We start from the raw sequence: 14056 nt of genomic DNA, 5'->3' as shown, positions 1-14056 counted from the left end.
GCAATAATGTATTTTTATTATTATTTTCAGATTTATTCAAACTTGGTTTCTAAGAAATCGTATTTATTTCCCCTCTGGCATTCAGTCAAGTAATTTTTTTTTCTTATACAGAGCATACTTTAGCATTGATGCTATAGGTGAAATACAATTTGGGGATTAAACAAATTTGGAACAGCTTCTTTTATTAGTCACTCGAAATTTCCAATAGATTTCAAAATAGTTAAAGCATGGAAAAGAATACAAAATTTCCTAACAGAATTTCATATGAAGCTGGTGCTATTTCTACAGCATTAACAGTGAAGGGCAAACTGGGCAGTCTACATTGTAGGGCCAACAAGTTTGTATGCAAATTCCTTACCACAGATTCAAGTATTTCATATTCTTTGATTAACAGTATCAGTGTTTTCACATGGTGGCCCAGCTCCGTTTAATCACAGTAGGATTTGTAACAGGTTATTTGTACAACTGAAGAGAACAAGCCAGAAACAGACTCTTGCCATGTTTCAAGGGGAAAAACACAATGACCTGTTTTGATGAAACATCTCAATAGCTACTGCTCAGCAGATAAAGTATCTGTCTACTCAAACTGAATTATCTCTAGAGTTTCATTTATTTCTACATTTTAGTGTTACTTTCCTTCCACACTTGTTGAGATATTTCTGCCTTCTTCAACAGTCACTCCTTTTCAAAGGCTATTCTTCAAAAGCCTTACTTGAATAAGCAATAGCTTGTTAATATCGTAACTACTTCATTACACAGATTTATTAGAATGGATTTAATAAAAAAGCAGTACGAGATTTTTTTCAGAAGTCAGAAACTGGAATAAAGTATCTGTCAGCACATATCATTTAAGAGGCAAAGAGGAGGTTTTCCATAAAACTAGGAAAATTCTATTCTCTCTTACTACAGGTAATATGCTAACTGGTAACAACTGAAATGTATACTGTAGATAATCAAAACATGTTATTTATTCAGAACTACCATGTCCCATACATTGGATCTTTTTAAAGATTAAAAACAAATGTAAAAAGGCTACATAACAGATTTGGTTGACTCCACATTCTCAACTCTAAAACGAGATCAGTAGTGGCAGTTACATCTCTGTTACAAGGATTCACTATTATTCCCTTGTACTCCCAATGCTTATGGCAAGGAAGCCCTCTCCTTATTTTAATAGTACTAGTCTTCATGGTTCACGACATGCCCCCAGAATGTTAAAAAACAGACCATATACATACCTTTTTGAGATGTCCTAATCGAAGTTTGAAAATTTCTTCCTGTTCGTGATACTCTGCTAGAGTCAAACTGAAAAAAAAAACAAAACAAAACAAAACCAAAAAAACTTATTTACTATTCTTACTTAAATGCTACAGTAAGCAGAGCATCTTATGCTAATTATTTATAACCATGGTATCAGAAGGTACATTTTTATGAAAAGGTACATTTTTGAACCATTTGAACACCTTTGTTTGTAATTTCAGAGTGAAAACATACCTACAGAATGCCTTTGTCTGGTGTTCTGGAACATTAACTGCCTCTCCCAATAGACTCTAGCTGTTCTCCCAGACAGCCTGTTAGATTACCTGGATGCATTCTAAATCATCTCACCGCCCTAGTATTTCAGCTGATGCTTCATTGCTTGGTTCTCAACTCTAACATGTAATGCACCAAGAGATGGAGATACAGAAACTAACTGGATGAGATTTGTAACAGTAGATTTTTGATCCACAATTTAGAAAATGTAGTGCTAATCCACAGATTCCAAGTTCATTAACACTACATTTTGCATGAGACCATAAATTCAGTTTTGAATTGGCATACAACTCTTCATCTTGTTCTCTCTTCATCTTCCTTTCAGATAAGATTCCTGGTTACAATTAATTCAAAGGTCCCTCACTGTCTGTGGGCTTTCTAGGAGAGGTCTGTTAGCACCCAGAGGATCCAGACTGCTCATATGGACGAGTAACTAAGAAACATACTAACTGACTACACGCAGCATCCATCTCACTAACAACAAACATGCAGAACAGAACCGCTTAGGAATCACAAAGAAAGAAAACAAAGACACTTCAACTTCCAGGGAAGAAACCATACGTATATGATGAAGGGGGACAAGAGATTGGGGTGGGGAAGAAAAAGTATGGCTTTTACACAAATCCCTACAAATACAGGCACAAAACTAATGCTGGATGGCATACACATTTTACTTTGCCAAGATCTATTATTTGCATTATCCAAAGCTAAAGATAATAGCATAGTATGTTTTCACCAAGTCCACATTTTACTAGGTTGAATTATCAACTGTCCTGGGAAGATAAGTTATACAAATGTATAGAAAACACTCCAAGTCAGGTGAAAAAAGCACCCATGATCATGTCCTGTCCGGTTTAGAAAGAAGCCATCCTTTATTTTAAGAAGCGTCACACCAAATTACCCTGCATCTTTCTTCCCCACTGGAATGAAAAGCAGCCATGTATCCCAACCAACCAAAATCTACAAACATGCTGAAGGCAATGGAATGAGGAAATTCACCTCTCTCCAGGAAAGTCAGAAAATCTCTCAAAGCCGTACTTTCGAACTGAACATTTATATTGTTTTCCTGACAAAATTTCCTCTGGGGAGAAGAGGAGGCATTACAGCAAATGTGAAAGGGAGCGTCTCAATAGCACAGGAAAGCTGGCAAGGCATTCCACATATAGTCCGAATGACAGCAAGAAACCTAAGAAAACAACATGCTAATTCCTGCTCTAATGATAGACCTATCAAGGACAGCATCAAGGCCAAGCTAGACAACTCACAGTAGCATCCCTGACATGTTTCCAATATTTCTACTTGAACAGCAAACTACTTGAACATGGAATAAGCTCTCAAAGAATGAATGTCAATGTGAATGAGGTTGAGTATTATTTCTTTCCAAATTCCTATGTGCAGTATAAATCACAGGTCTGTGCACTTATTTCCAGAAATGCAGATTTTGTAATGTTTGTCTCTCTCAGGTAGAATAATTTTTAGGTGGCTTAGCAAAGCCGAATCACAAGTAAAACACACTGAAAATACAAAGTGTATATCACGAAACTTTCCGGAATTTTCACTGAACACTGAAAGCACTAAAACCAAAGATCCCCTGAAAAAATAACACAATATAGGATTTTTTTTTTTATTATTATTATTATTATTTTATTTTTTTTTAATTAAACCTCAGCTCTCTAAGTAGAGTTATGACAAAGTGCTTGGACAGCTCGAACACTTATTGCCTTCCAAAAAGTTTTTAAACAGCCCTCGAGCTCAGAGCACAAGTTAGAGGTCATATTGAAAACATTAAGATTCAAAGTCACTTTTTCCATGTGCCCATGCTATATCCCAATAAGTTACTGTTTTCTATTTTTCTATTTCCTTACAAATCTAATTTTATTAGAGACACAGCATGATTCACAGCAATTTGAAATTGTCGTTACTGACCATAGCATCTTGTAGGAAGGCATATAAAATGCTCAACTATACACAGACACAGTCGCTTTGGATTTTGTTAGGTTACTTATGAAAAACAAGACTTTATTCTTTCATATTCAGAAATATGTGTTTAAAAAAGCAGGGGTTAATTACTTTTTATCCTTATATATACTTTGCCTACATACTGCTGAATTAGCACATAACAGATAGTACAACAAAGACATGCACGTTGTCTGTTTTCTGGCCACAGGCCACCAGCCCACTGCACAGGCTGAAAACACCCAGACCAGAGTGCTTTCCACCACCTCCCACTTATGTCTACCCTCTGCCTTCTGCAGGCTGGTATCACACTGGAAGCCCCTTCTGACAGCAGAAGTCAACTACAAGATGCCATCATCCTGCAGAAGGGGCTACTCCTCCACGACCCAAGAAACACAGGACTCATCAGGCACGGAGGACGAAGATGAGAAGCGCACAGGAGAGATGGAGGCCAGCAACAGGCTGCTACCAGCCACTAAGTGCACTGAAATGGAAAATCAGGGCATGTAGAGGCATGGCATGCCATATTTATTTGTCACTGGAAGAAAGCAGGCAGCCTTCCTGGTCTGAGAGGTTTGGTACCATGATTTAAACATTTATTTTATTAGCAAAAATGAGCTTTCCAGTAGCTTAATGATGTTTTCATAGGCTAATTTATAAGACTTCGACACAGTATGCACAAGTAGACCTAACCAACCTCTGCACTTCTTCCTCAGAAGTTAGGACAAAACCTTTTTTCTGTGACCAAAACATTCTTACCAGTGGGTACCGACAACACACACTTACACAAAAACAAAATGGCCAAATGCTTCTTGGTTGTCATGACAATTAAGCCTGGCACATTTACAACAATCTCTCCTCCCACCTTTTCCCAGTTGAAAAATCGTTCTGGATACACATTAACGGCAGAACGCTGACATGCCCCAAAACAGCAATTTGCACATCCAGTACAAGCTCTTGGTTACAATTTTTGAAGTGTTCCTTTTTTGGGTCAAAACTTATTCAAGTTCCTAGAATTTCTACAAAGATGGTCAGTGAACGCTGACCGATTCAAGCCTTCCATGAGGTCTTTCTGCCATGTCCCACTTCCATTGTTCCCATGTCTGCCTTAGAAAGAGACTGCCTCAGGAAAAGAGCTGTTGTCACTTGTCCTGTAAAGCCCAGACACATTGTTGGCACTTCAATTTGAAAAAGTTTCTGAAAATATTTTTATTTGTTCCATACAGAACAGAATGCTCCCTCTAACTGATGCATTTGTTCAGCTACATTAACAAACTTTGCCAGCTCTCTCTGCTCTTCTTTTTCAAATTACGTACAGCGACAAGGACCCATGCAGACTCTCATGGACTAACTGGGTGAGCAGAGAAAGAGGCAGCTGGGAATTAAGTACAACCAACATGGCTGAAGCTGGAGAGGAAGGACTACACCACCCACACTACATAAAATGCTGCTTCTAGAATCAATTGCCTGGTAAAAAATTAAGACCTACTTCCAAAAAGTTGGGACTAGTGTTATCATCCCTGAAGTCACCAGGAATTTGGAATGGATTTTTTAAACAGACTTTTCCAGGACTATGAAGGCTACCCCTATTTCAAACACATTTTTATTCTTGAAATACATTTCAATTTATCACTTTCACATAGGACTAATAAAGTTACTTCGTTCGGTAGAAAGGTGATCTCACAAAACTGAAACTACTTTTTAGTTTTGGTTGGGGCCACAAAACACAGAATGAATGTTGGAAAATCAGAATGGTGTTTAAATAACACAGAAGTCTTTACACCAAAATCACCTTTCACTCAGGGTAATGACAGATGGCCGCTTTGCACTGAAGTTACCCATACAAAAGACTTTGCTTTTACATTTTTATCAGAGAACATGGTATATCCAGCTAAACTAAAACACTTTTGTTAAGAATACCTTCAGGCAACACCTTAAATCAGTTTCAAAACAGTTAACCACTGTTTTCAGAAAAGTCTTCAATAACATTGCTTGTTACAAAGCTATAGATCATTTTCTCTTGTCAATACCTGCAGCTGGAGACATCTTCTAAAGCAAACGGTGTTAGGAAGGTAGACACTTGTTGCTAACAACAGTTAGCAAGATGTTTGTTTGAAAAAGATTTGCCTGATCAGTTGCATGTATGTTGTGCTGATTTACTACTGGCTTAGTTCATTAATCCCAGCAGCTCTGTATTTTCCCTAGCTTCATATAAACAGAACATCTTCCATTTGGCTATACTAATTAAGATCATTACTTTCAACGTAACACAGGAACAGTGATAAGCACGATGTAATAGGAGGGAATCACATATAGCAGATGACAAATTCACTCTAAAGTGGAAGAGCAGAATGAGTAATTGTTTTATCAAGGTACACAAGGCATATTTAATTCTGTACTGAGACGCAAAAAGGAATCAACACACAGCACTACTCTATAAAATTGTAACAAATCATAAATACAAATATTTTTAACACCCTTTCAAGTAAAGGCCTAAGAGGATGATGTGGCTTAATGATTCTGTGATCTCAGGACATACTAATAACCTTCTCAAAGGTTTGAAATAAAATTTGTAAGCTTATCATAAAGGTGAGCTATCTTGTATCTTGATTATGTTATGTTCAAATTAGGATACTTCAAGGCAAAAGCAGTTTCAATAACAGTTTATTAGACACAAAAGGGCAATTCTGATTTTTCTCTTGGCAATTCTACAACCAGCAAGCATTTTCACGTGCTGTTTAACACAACTGGCTAAGCCGAATTAAATGAAAATTTGATTTTTATTTATTTATTTTTTTAGTAATTTTGAAATAATTTGAAACTGCGTAACACCAAAAGCTATTCAGAAGTCTATTACCAGGAATTCACCTTGACCTACCTAATAATTAGGCCACGTCTTCTGTATTTTTCCCCAAAGTAAATATTTTATCATCTCCTAAAGTAGCATTAAGTTTATGGAAATTTAACATGAAGGATAACATGGCCAAATGCACCTTTCTGGTATACAAATAAATAGTACTAAATCGTAATTGTTGGGTTTTCAAACTTCATAAAAAACACAACTTCTATGACAATGATAAATGGAAAAAGTGACACAGAATTCCCTGCACAAATACAAGAAATGGGAACTACAGACTTCCCACTACTACCATTTTGTTATTTATGTTTATTTCTATTTCCTAGTGAATACAATGTTATGTACTGTCACATCATGTAGAAAAAAATAGCTGCTACATATGGAAGGCATCTAAAACAAAAATCTGGTTTGCATATTTGAAAATAAATTTTTATATTTATATTATCAGCTCCTGAAAGGTGGAAAACACTATTATGAACTTTCACTATTAATGGGGAACCTTAAAGGTGGTCTCTACACAAGAAAATGCCCCACATACAATCTAGAGCATTAACATCAGTCCATCAACCATAAACGTACTACTCTCTTGTTGATGGGGTACACATTCAAAGCAAAGATCTTTTTTCCTGATTACTTTGAAAGTAAGAATTGGTTAGAGCCACATTGACTCAAATGTTCTGAAAATATTGCTTGGATGCCCATCCTAGTAATTCATAATCTCATTATCAACTGAAAAAAAGCCTTTGCCTTCTCTTACTATGAAATATACAGAGATGTATATTCTCTTACTATGAAATATACAGAAATATACAGAGAATATATAAGAAGCATATACTGTATAAGAACACAATGATTATATACAGGCAAAGATAACATACCTGTAAATTAAAATTAAAAGTGAATTAAAAGTTCTGTAATTTTTCATTCCTTAAACGTTACTTTTAATAACAAGAGATATCACATTCAAACAAAAAAGTTATTTTTAACAGGACAGTAATCTTTGCCATACTACTCAGAAGTATTATGTTCCAAAAAGAAGTGTACGCACTAAGTATTGCTAAAGGATCAAATTGAGTGAACACTCTTCAGCTCTCTGCCAAAAAACGAGTAGCACTAATCAATATTTGCTTATATTGCCTTACTATTATATTTTGATATTTTTGTCACAGCCAAACAATTTCACAATGTGATCTTTAAGAATGATATATTATGCAAAATATGTGCAGCTGTCTTCAAACTGATGGTCAAAACATATGATTTTGTAGATGTAACCAAAGGAATTTAGAAGTTCCCTTCCTTCGAGGTATAAATTACCACCTCCAACAAATGACAGGTGACGTGATGATGTGCAACACACTTAGGCTACTTCTGCAAAGAGAAATATTAACTTACTAGTCTTTTTAAACCTACTTATTTACTTTTTATTTAAAAAAAAAAAAAATACACCATCAGCTGCAGCCTCTCAGCATCAAGGGCAGTAACTAGTATCTGTAAAAAGCAACTTCTCAAAATACTCAATTAAATGTCAAGAACACATCTGCCTGTGCCCTGGATGGTACCACTTCTGTTTGGAGGAAAAAAAAAAAAACAACAAAACTTAAAGAACTGAAAATTCAATTTTTATGTGTAAATGACAATAAATTTCCAGTGTCAATATGTGAAATAGATCAGTAACCATAATAGACAGCTGAACTCAGGATCTGCATTCAGAAGGGGGAAAAAGTTTTTTTGTTGTTGTTGTTTTGTTGTTTTTTTTTTTCAGACACATTTTCAAATACTAAGGCAAAAAAAAGCTTTTTCTGTCAGATAAAGACTGATAAATAAAAAAATAAATAAAATTATCTCTAACGGAAGAAGAGGTTCCTAAATCAATGTGGACAAATAACAGTTCAACAGAAATCAGTAACATTGCACGAGTGAGAAATCAGAATAAGGACTCCTCTGGATTATGAAAAAGAAGGAACATTGCGTAAATACAGAACAGGCCTTTCTCTGGTGACTACCAAAAATAAATTGGGCAATTGTACGGCATCTTCATAGGCAGTGGTGCAAATTTCCCTAACATCAGCAAGTCCTCAGTAAGAATATAGCTGCTGAATATACTGAGTGTCTTTTTATGCTGTTATTTGAATGGAACTCACACAGACAATATCTGAGAATTTATGTAAAAGACTGATTGAAATGTTAAACTTACAGCTGTGGTAAATTGGGTCTAACAAAGGGATCGTTTTCTGCCCCATTCACAGCTTTATTTTTCCTCTGCTTGGGTTCAGAATTGGCAGATGGTGCCTGAGAATTATTTGTAGTTGGAGGCTTTCGCTTGGCCAGGAGCTTTCTTTGCCTTTCAATGTCTTCCCTTTGTTGATTCACCCATTCTTGCTGCCTGTAAACCCCAAAAAAAGCTTTATTAAAGTTTCATCATTTTACATTTTTAAAGAACTATCTTTTAAATTGATGAAGTTAAGATTTTTTAATAAAATTTACTGTATATCTGAAATTGTTTCTTAGGAAAAATAACTATGATTCTTTACTAGGTGGAAGATTTTTCCAGAAGTTTTGTCACAATTTAATTTTGAAGTAGTTTTTTTGTTTGAAGTATTTTTTGTTGTTGTTGCAGTTTGTTTATTTAAAAGTATTATACATTATTCCTGCACTGAAAAGAAAAATGCACCTGAGCTAGTAGATACCTTGTTTTATACTGCCAAAAGAAAAGCAGCAGAGTCAATAGGAAGTAGCTGATTTTTAGAGGCCAAATACTGAATTTGATCTGACCATGATAAACAAATCATCCGTTTCGTTTTATGACAATTACGGCTTTTATGCAAACCACATACACAGATTGTCTTTAAAAAAAAAAAAAAAAAATCAACATCCTATGCAATCACATAATGCTAAGACTACACAATCCCTTCAAAAACTAAAATCTTGGTGAGTTACTCAAATATATAGATCCAAAGAGTGAATCAGACTCATTACCAATATATATCTTTTGATGCGCTGCATAATTACTTTACCACCATCTCCAATTGTCTCCCAGGCTGCTCTTCCTTGGCCCCATCTCTGCTGCAAGACCTGTTGCAGCAGCTCACTTCCAGCTGGCTGCCTTCCTCCATCCATTTGGGCTAGACTATCTAAGGCTGCCAGATTTGTCCCTCATCTTTCATTGCAATGAGGAGCTCATTGCCTGAAAAAGCTGCTACAACCATGCACATGCAGAACACCTATGTGACCAATGAGAACTTCACAGACTTCATCCATCCCAATGATCCCCAGCTAGCTGCTTGAAAAAAAATCACAGATTTAGTTTCCCAGCTCTTTCTACTAGCTAAGCTGAACAATTACATTCTGCTCAATTAGTACATTCACATTGTTTTGTAAAGACAGTTAAAATCAAGTGAATCCGAATCATCTTCCAAAGACATCCAGCCATAGTGTTCTCTCAGCTGGTTAAGGGAGTCCTGTACTGTATCCTCAGTCTTCAAAAGGCAAAGCAAAATATAATGTATGAAAAACTGCTCTAATCCTAGAATCTCAGTAATAAAAAAAATCCACTAGAGGGAACTAACAATTACTGAGAATTTTAAGAATATTGCATTGACTAACTTCACAAGATTTTGAAATGCAAAGCCATCTGTCCACTGTTCAGTAAATGAAGCACCATGACGAACTGTTGTAAAATGCCCCAGGCGTAATCTGTCTTGCATGCTCTTCTCTCTGCTTGCCAGCTTTTCTTGTGTGCTCTAAGAAAACAAAATATATTCACATTTAGTAATACTAAAATATTCAAAAAGTCACTAAAGTACTCAGCTTTTTTTCCCCCAACAGCTTTCTAAGGGAGAGGAAAAATTACAGTAGATGAAAAAAATCCTTTATTACTTTGCTCCTTTTATTCCCACTTCTGCAGAGCTCATCTGCACTTTTCAGAATTGGTACTGATGATATTTATACACCAAAAAAATGAGTTAGACTTAGTTTCTGTACGAAGTTTACTTGTCTTCATAATTAATAAAACATTTTATTTGTAAACGCAGCAGAACTAACAGAGTGTCAGCATCATTTAAGTGTATAATTAAGACTATGCCTGTACATGTCTATTATATTAAACAAACCTGTTTAGATATTAGAAGTGTATCTATTTGCGTTGACCTGGAAACTCCCTTGACAGGATATCTGATTTACTACTTGTACCAAAGTGACTGGGTTCAAGAATCGCTAGGTAGGAACGCACTGTAGGTAGGTTTCTTCTTGGGCCTATGGCCCAATACCACATAGTGAGAAGTTGATGGAATGAAGGACTGTTGTGTTAACAGACTTCCAGACTGAAGAGGAGGCCAGCATGGCGTGCCTATGTGATATTCTTGGTATGAAGCTGCTCACCTAGCAGCATAGATGATGCATCTTTTCCTTCTATTCCCCTCACGCTGGAATTTAAAAAGGACTGAAATAATTTATTTATGATATGCTAGCAAGGAAATTCCTCCTAAAAATCTACAAGATCAGGTTGCAACCTTCTATCTGACAACAGCATCTAGCAGCTGGTGTTAGGGAACAGACTCGGCTATTTACCTTAAAAAATTTATATCCTGATTTTTAATAAAATGATTTTCTATTCACTTTTTGTTAGTTATTCTTTTAATAAGACGATTTTAAAGAAGAGGAAGGGAAACAAGGTATCCTTGTCTTTTAAGGAAAAGTGCTGCTAGTTCAAATATAATTGGCGTTACATTTGAAATAGACATTTCTTTCAAAGTAGTATGAAGGCAGCAAATGGTCATCTTCATGTCCTTGCTTCCATTAATTCTGAGATAGCATTTATTATTTTACATCAAAAATTATCTCAGCCACATATACATCTCACAAAGATTATCTGTCTCTTCTCCACAACAGAGTAAGTTCAAGAAATGTTTTAACCCACTTAAAATCTTAAATTTTATCCAGAAAATTAGTTGCATCCTAAATTATTATCTTTAATGATGTGTTATACCTGAATTACTCGTGATGGGGGGAAAAAAGTTTTAAAAAGCAAAATTTTTCACAATCTGAAAAAGGCTCAACATTTCGTTTTGATACTCAGACTTAAAAAAGAATGCATACTTCCAGATAGAGACCATGCATACGAAGTTTTCGTCTCAGGGATTCATTTGAAAAAGTTACAGAAAAATTAAAACTAAGGAATCATAATGGAGTTCTACAACACTTAGTTTTTATCACAAACATTGTAAAAACAGTAAACTTACCTTTTCAATTAGAAGCTTCTTGCTCATTGAAATACATTTGTTTAACCTTTCTTTGTATTTTTCAAGTAGCTTTTGTTGTTCATCTATTTGTCTTCTAAGATCACAGTTAGCCTAATATAAAAAAGTATTAAAAAATAGGGTTTCATTATTTCTTTTATCAGCAGTCAGAGAAAACAAAGTTATCTACTTTCAACATATGTATCTTCTTTCACATGACTGAAGTAAGCACATACATAAATATTCAAAAGTATTCAAAAAAATCTGATTTCTGCATATTAGGATAGATCTGTGAAGGATGCTTTTCTTCCTATTGGAAAAATAGGAATGAACTTGAATGAAACTTCATTTAAGAACATTATTTCCTTCACACTGAGCCACATTCTGTAATACAGAGCATTCAGCCTGTATTTATTTTCTTTCTATAAAAGCATTGTGCTGATTGCTTTTACAGTCCTCCAGTATTAAACTGAAAATTTAATTTAGCTCCAGATCCTTTGTATATTGTTACTGAAATAATGCAAAATTCTAGTGTGTCATATGAAATCAAGCTTTTATCATTGTGAATTTTCATTGTGAGAAAATTCAACTGAGTAGAAAGCATACTAAGTTCCCTATATTCCTATTATATTATATTCATCTTATTGCCGTAGAAAAACACACCAATGTTATCTTGTTTAAATGGACCTTTTTTCTTTATTTTTTTTTCCTGCTTTTTGGAGATTAGCTTTTTATGTCACATACTATAGAACTGTGCTAAAACAGGCACCCAAGAAGCCTATAAGTACAATTTTATGTCTTGTTTCATGGATAAATGTGTGTTTGCACACATATAAATACTGAACAGACTATGACTTGTGAACGGAGTACTTTTTGTTTCATTAGTATGCAGTTTAAATACATCATAATACCTCTCCAACCCTATTTTCAGGAGCACAAGCATTAAGACTCCTGTATCTCTAAAGATGTCTTAGACTACAGGATAGTATAAGTTTCTTATGAAAGAGTTAGTGTCTGTAACAGTTTGTCACAATCACCTCCATTTTGAAACTGCAAACAGCTGCCCCATTGATGACTGCTGTTCACAACTAAGACAAAATCTATTATATGAAATTATGTAACTTAAGGAATTAAGTTAACTGCTTGCTAAACAGCATCAACCATTTTTGTAACTTCAGACAGTCTATAAATGTATTTAATAATTAGTAAGCTGTAATACGGAAGCAGAAAAAAACCTTCTGCATTTATTTTATAAGCTTCTCAGATTTTTCAGAAAAAAAAATATATATATATTTAACTTTTTCATTTAGAGTAACTTTGAAAAACACCAATTATTCGAACATTTAAAATATTTGCTAAGAATTCACTGCTTGTTGTGAATAGATATCTTTACCTAGTGCTGTCTACAATGTCTAACACTGTAGATTTCTTTACCTAACACTAACAATGTCTAATACTTACCCTGAGTAAGTCATCTATACGACCTTCTTTCTTTTCCAAGTCTTGATTTTTATTACTTTCTAGTGCAGCTAATTTCAACATTGTGAGATCAGTCTGAAAAGAACATTTTGAAATATTTAACCATTTTCTTTAACAATTACAGCATTATTTTTCTCATGTTGGTTATATTGAGAAATAAGCTACTTCAGCAACATTTAAGCAGTCCAGCACATATTATTTTAATGAATTTTGGAAATGACGTGGAAGGTTCACATTCAAAGCTACTTTCTCCTATCATTAGGAAGGCTGGAAGCAGTTGAGACAAAACCTCTAACAGTGTGAAAATATTTCATCACCAATTGACAAGTTATTGTTCACAAATAAGCATATAAAGCAGGACAAGAATGTAGATGTCAACTAATTACTCCAAGTCCTCTGTATTTAGTCAACAGGTGAAGTAGCCTTGTTCTAACTAACTTGTGAAAGAGAACAAATCACATTAGAAATGGCAGAGAAGATAAAACAGGTGCTATCGGTTTTTAAAAGTCCTGACAGGAACTATATCACATTTTGATTAACAGCTCATTTTTCTTTCTCAATACTTTATTTGAACAGTAATATGACAACAGCAGGTGCCGCCCTAAATATTATCTGAAAGAGAAGCCTCCCCTTCTAAGATCATGCAACAGCTAAGAACTTTTATAAAAGCATGCCAGCACATTGTCATCTAATACTGGAAGCAGAACACAATACAAAACTAATCTGAAAGATTTAAACTATAAGCTGCTGAACTTGAAATCATTTAAGAGTTCTAAAACAGTTGAAAGACAAATAAATAAACATGAGTTTTCTATAGTCTGAATTGATACAGGATAGCTCTACTCCAAAGTGCTTACCTGAGTAATTTTAAAAGATAACTGCTTTGGTTGCGTGATAGGGTGGTCCCCAAAAGCTAATGAAGTAGGAGAAGGACTATTCTGTCGAACCTGGAATGCATGAAAACAAAGATTTTTTAGATATAACTGTAATATTCAAT

General features: G+C 34.8%; 1 protein-coding gene across 5 annotated transcripts in view; it reads right to left on the bottom strand.

The window, feature by feature from the left end:
• The window catches only part of TLK1 (tousled like kinase 1), a 65453-nt gene that overhangs the window by 16902 nt on the left and 34495 nt on the right, over window positions 1-14056 (bottom strand). For all 5 annotated transcript variants that reach the window (XM_082763513.1, XM_082763514.1, XM_082763516.1 and 2 more), the window contains 6 exons: window positions 13917-14006; window positions 13042-13134; window positions 11584-11694; window positions 9950-10086; window positions 8541-8729; window positions 1239-1305 (listed from right to left, as the gene is read on the bottom strand). In XM_082763513.1, coding sequence (XP_082619639.1) covers window positions 1239-1305; window positions 8541-8729; window positions 9950-10086; window positions 11584-11694; window positions 13042-13134; window positions 13917-14006 — 687 coding nt within the window. The remainder of the gene's footprint in view (window positions 1-1238; window positions 1306-8540; window positions 8730-9949; window positions 10087-11583; window positions 11695-13041; window positions 13135-13916; window positions 14007-14056) is intronic.

The sequence above is a fragment of the Aythya marila genome, assembly GCF_965140915.1.
Source record: "Aythya marila genome assembly, chromosome: 6".
Taxonomy (NCBI): domain Eukaryota; kingdom Metazoa; phylum Chordata; class Aves; order Anseriformes; family Anatidae; genus Aythya; species Aythya marila.
This window is presented reverse-complemented; position numbering and strand designations above follow the sequence as displayed.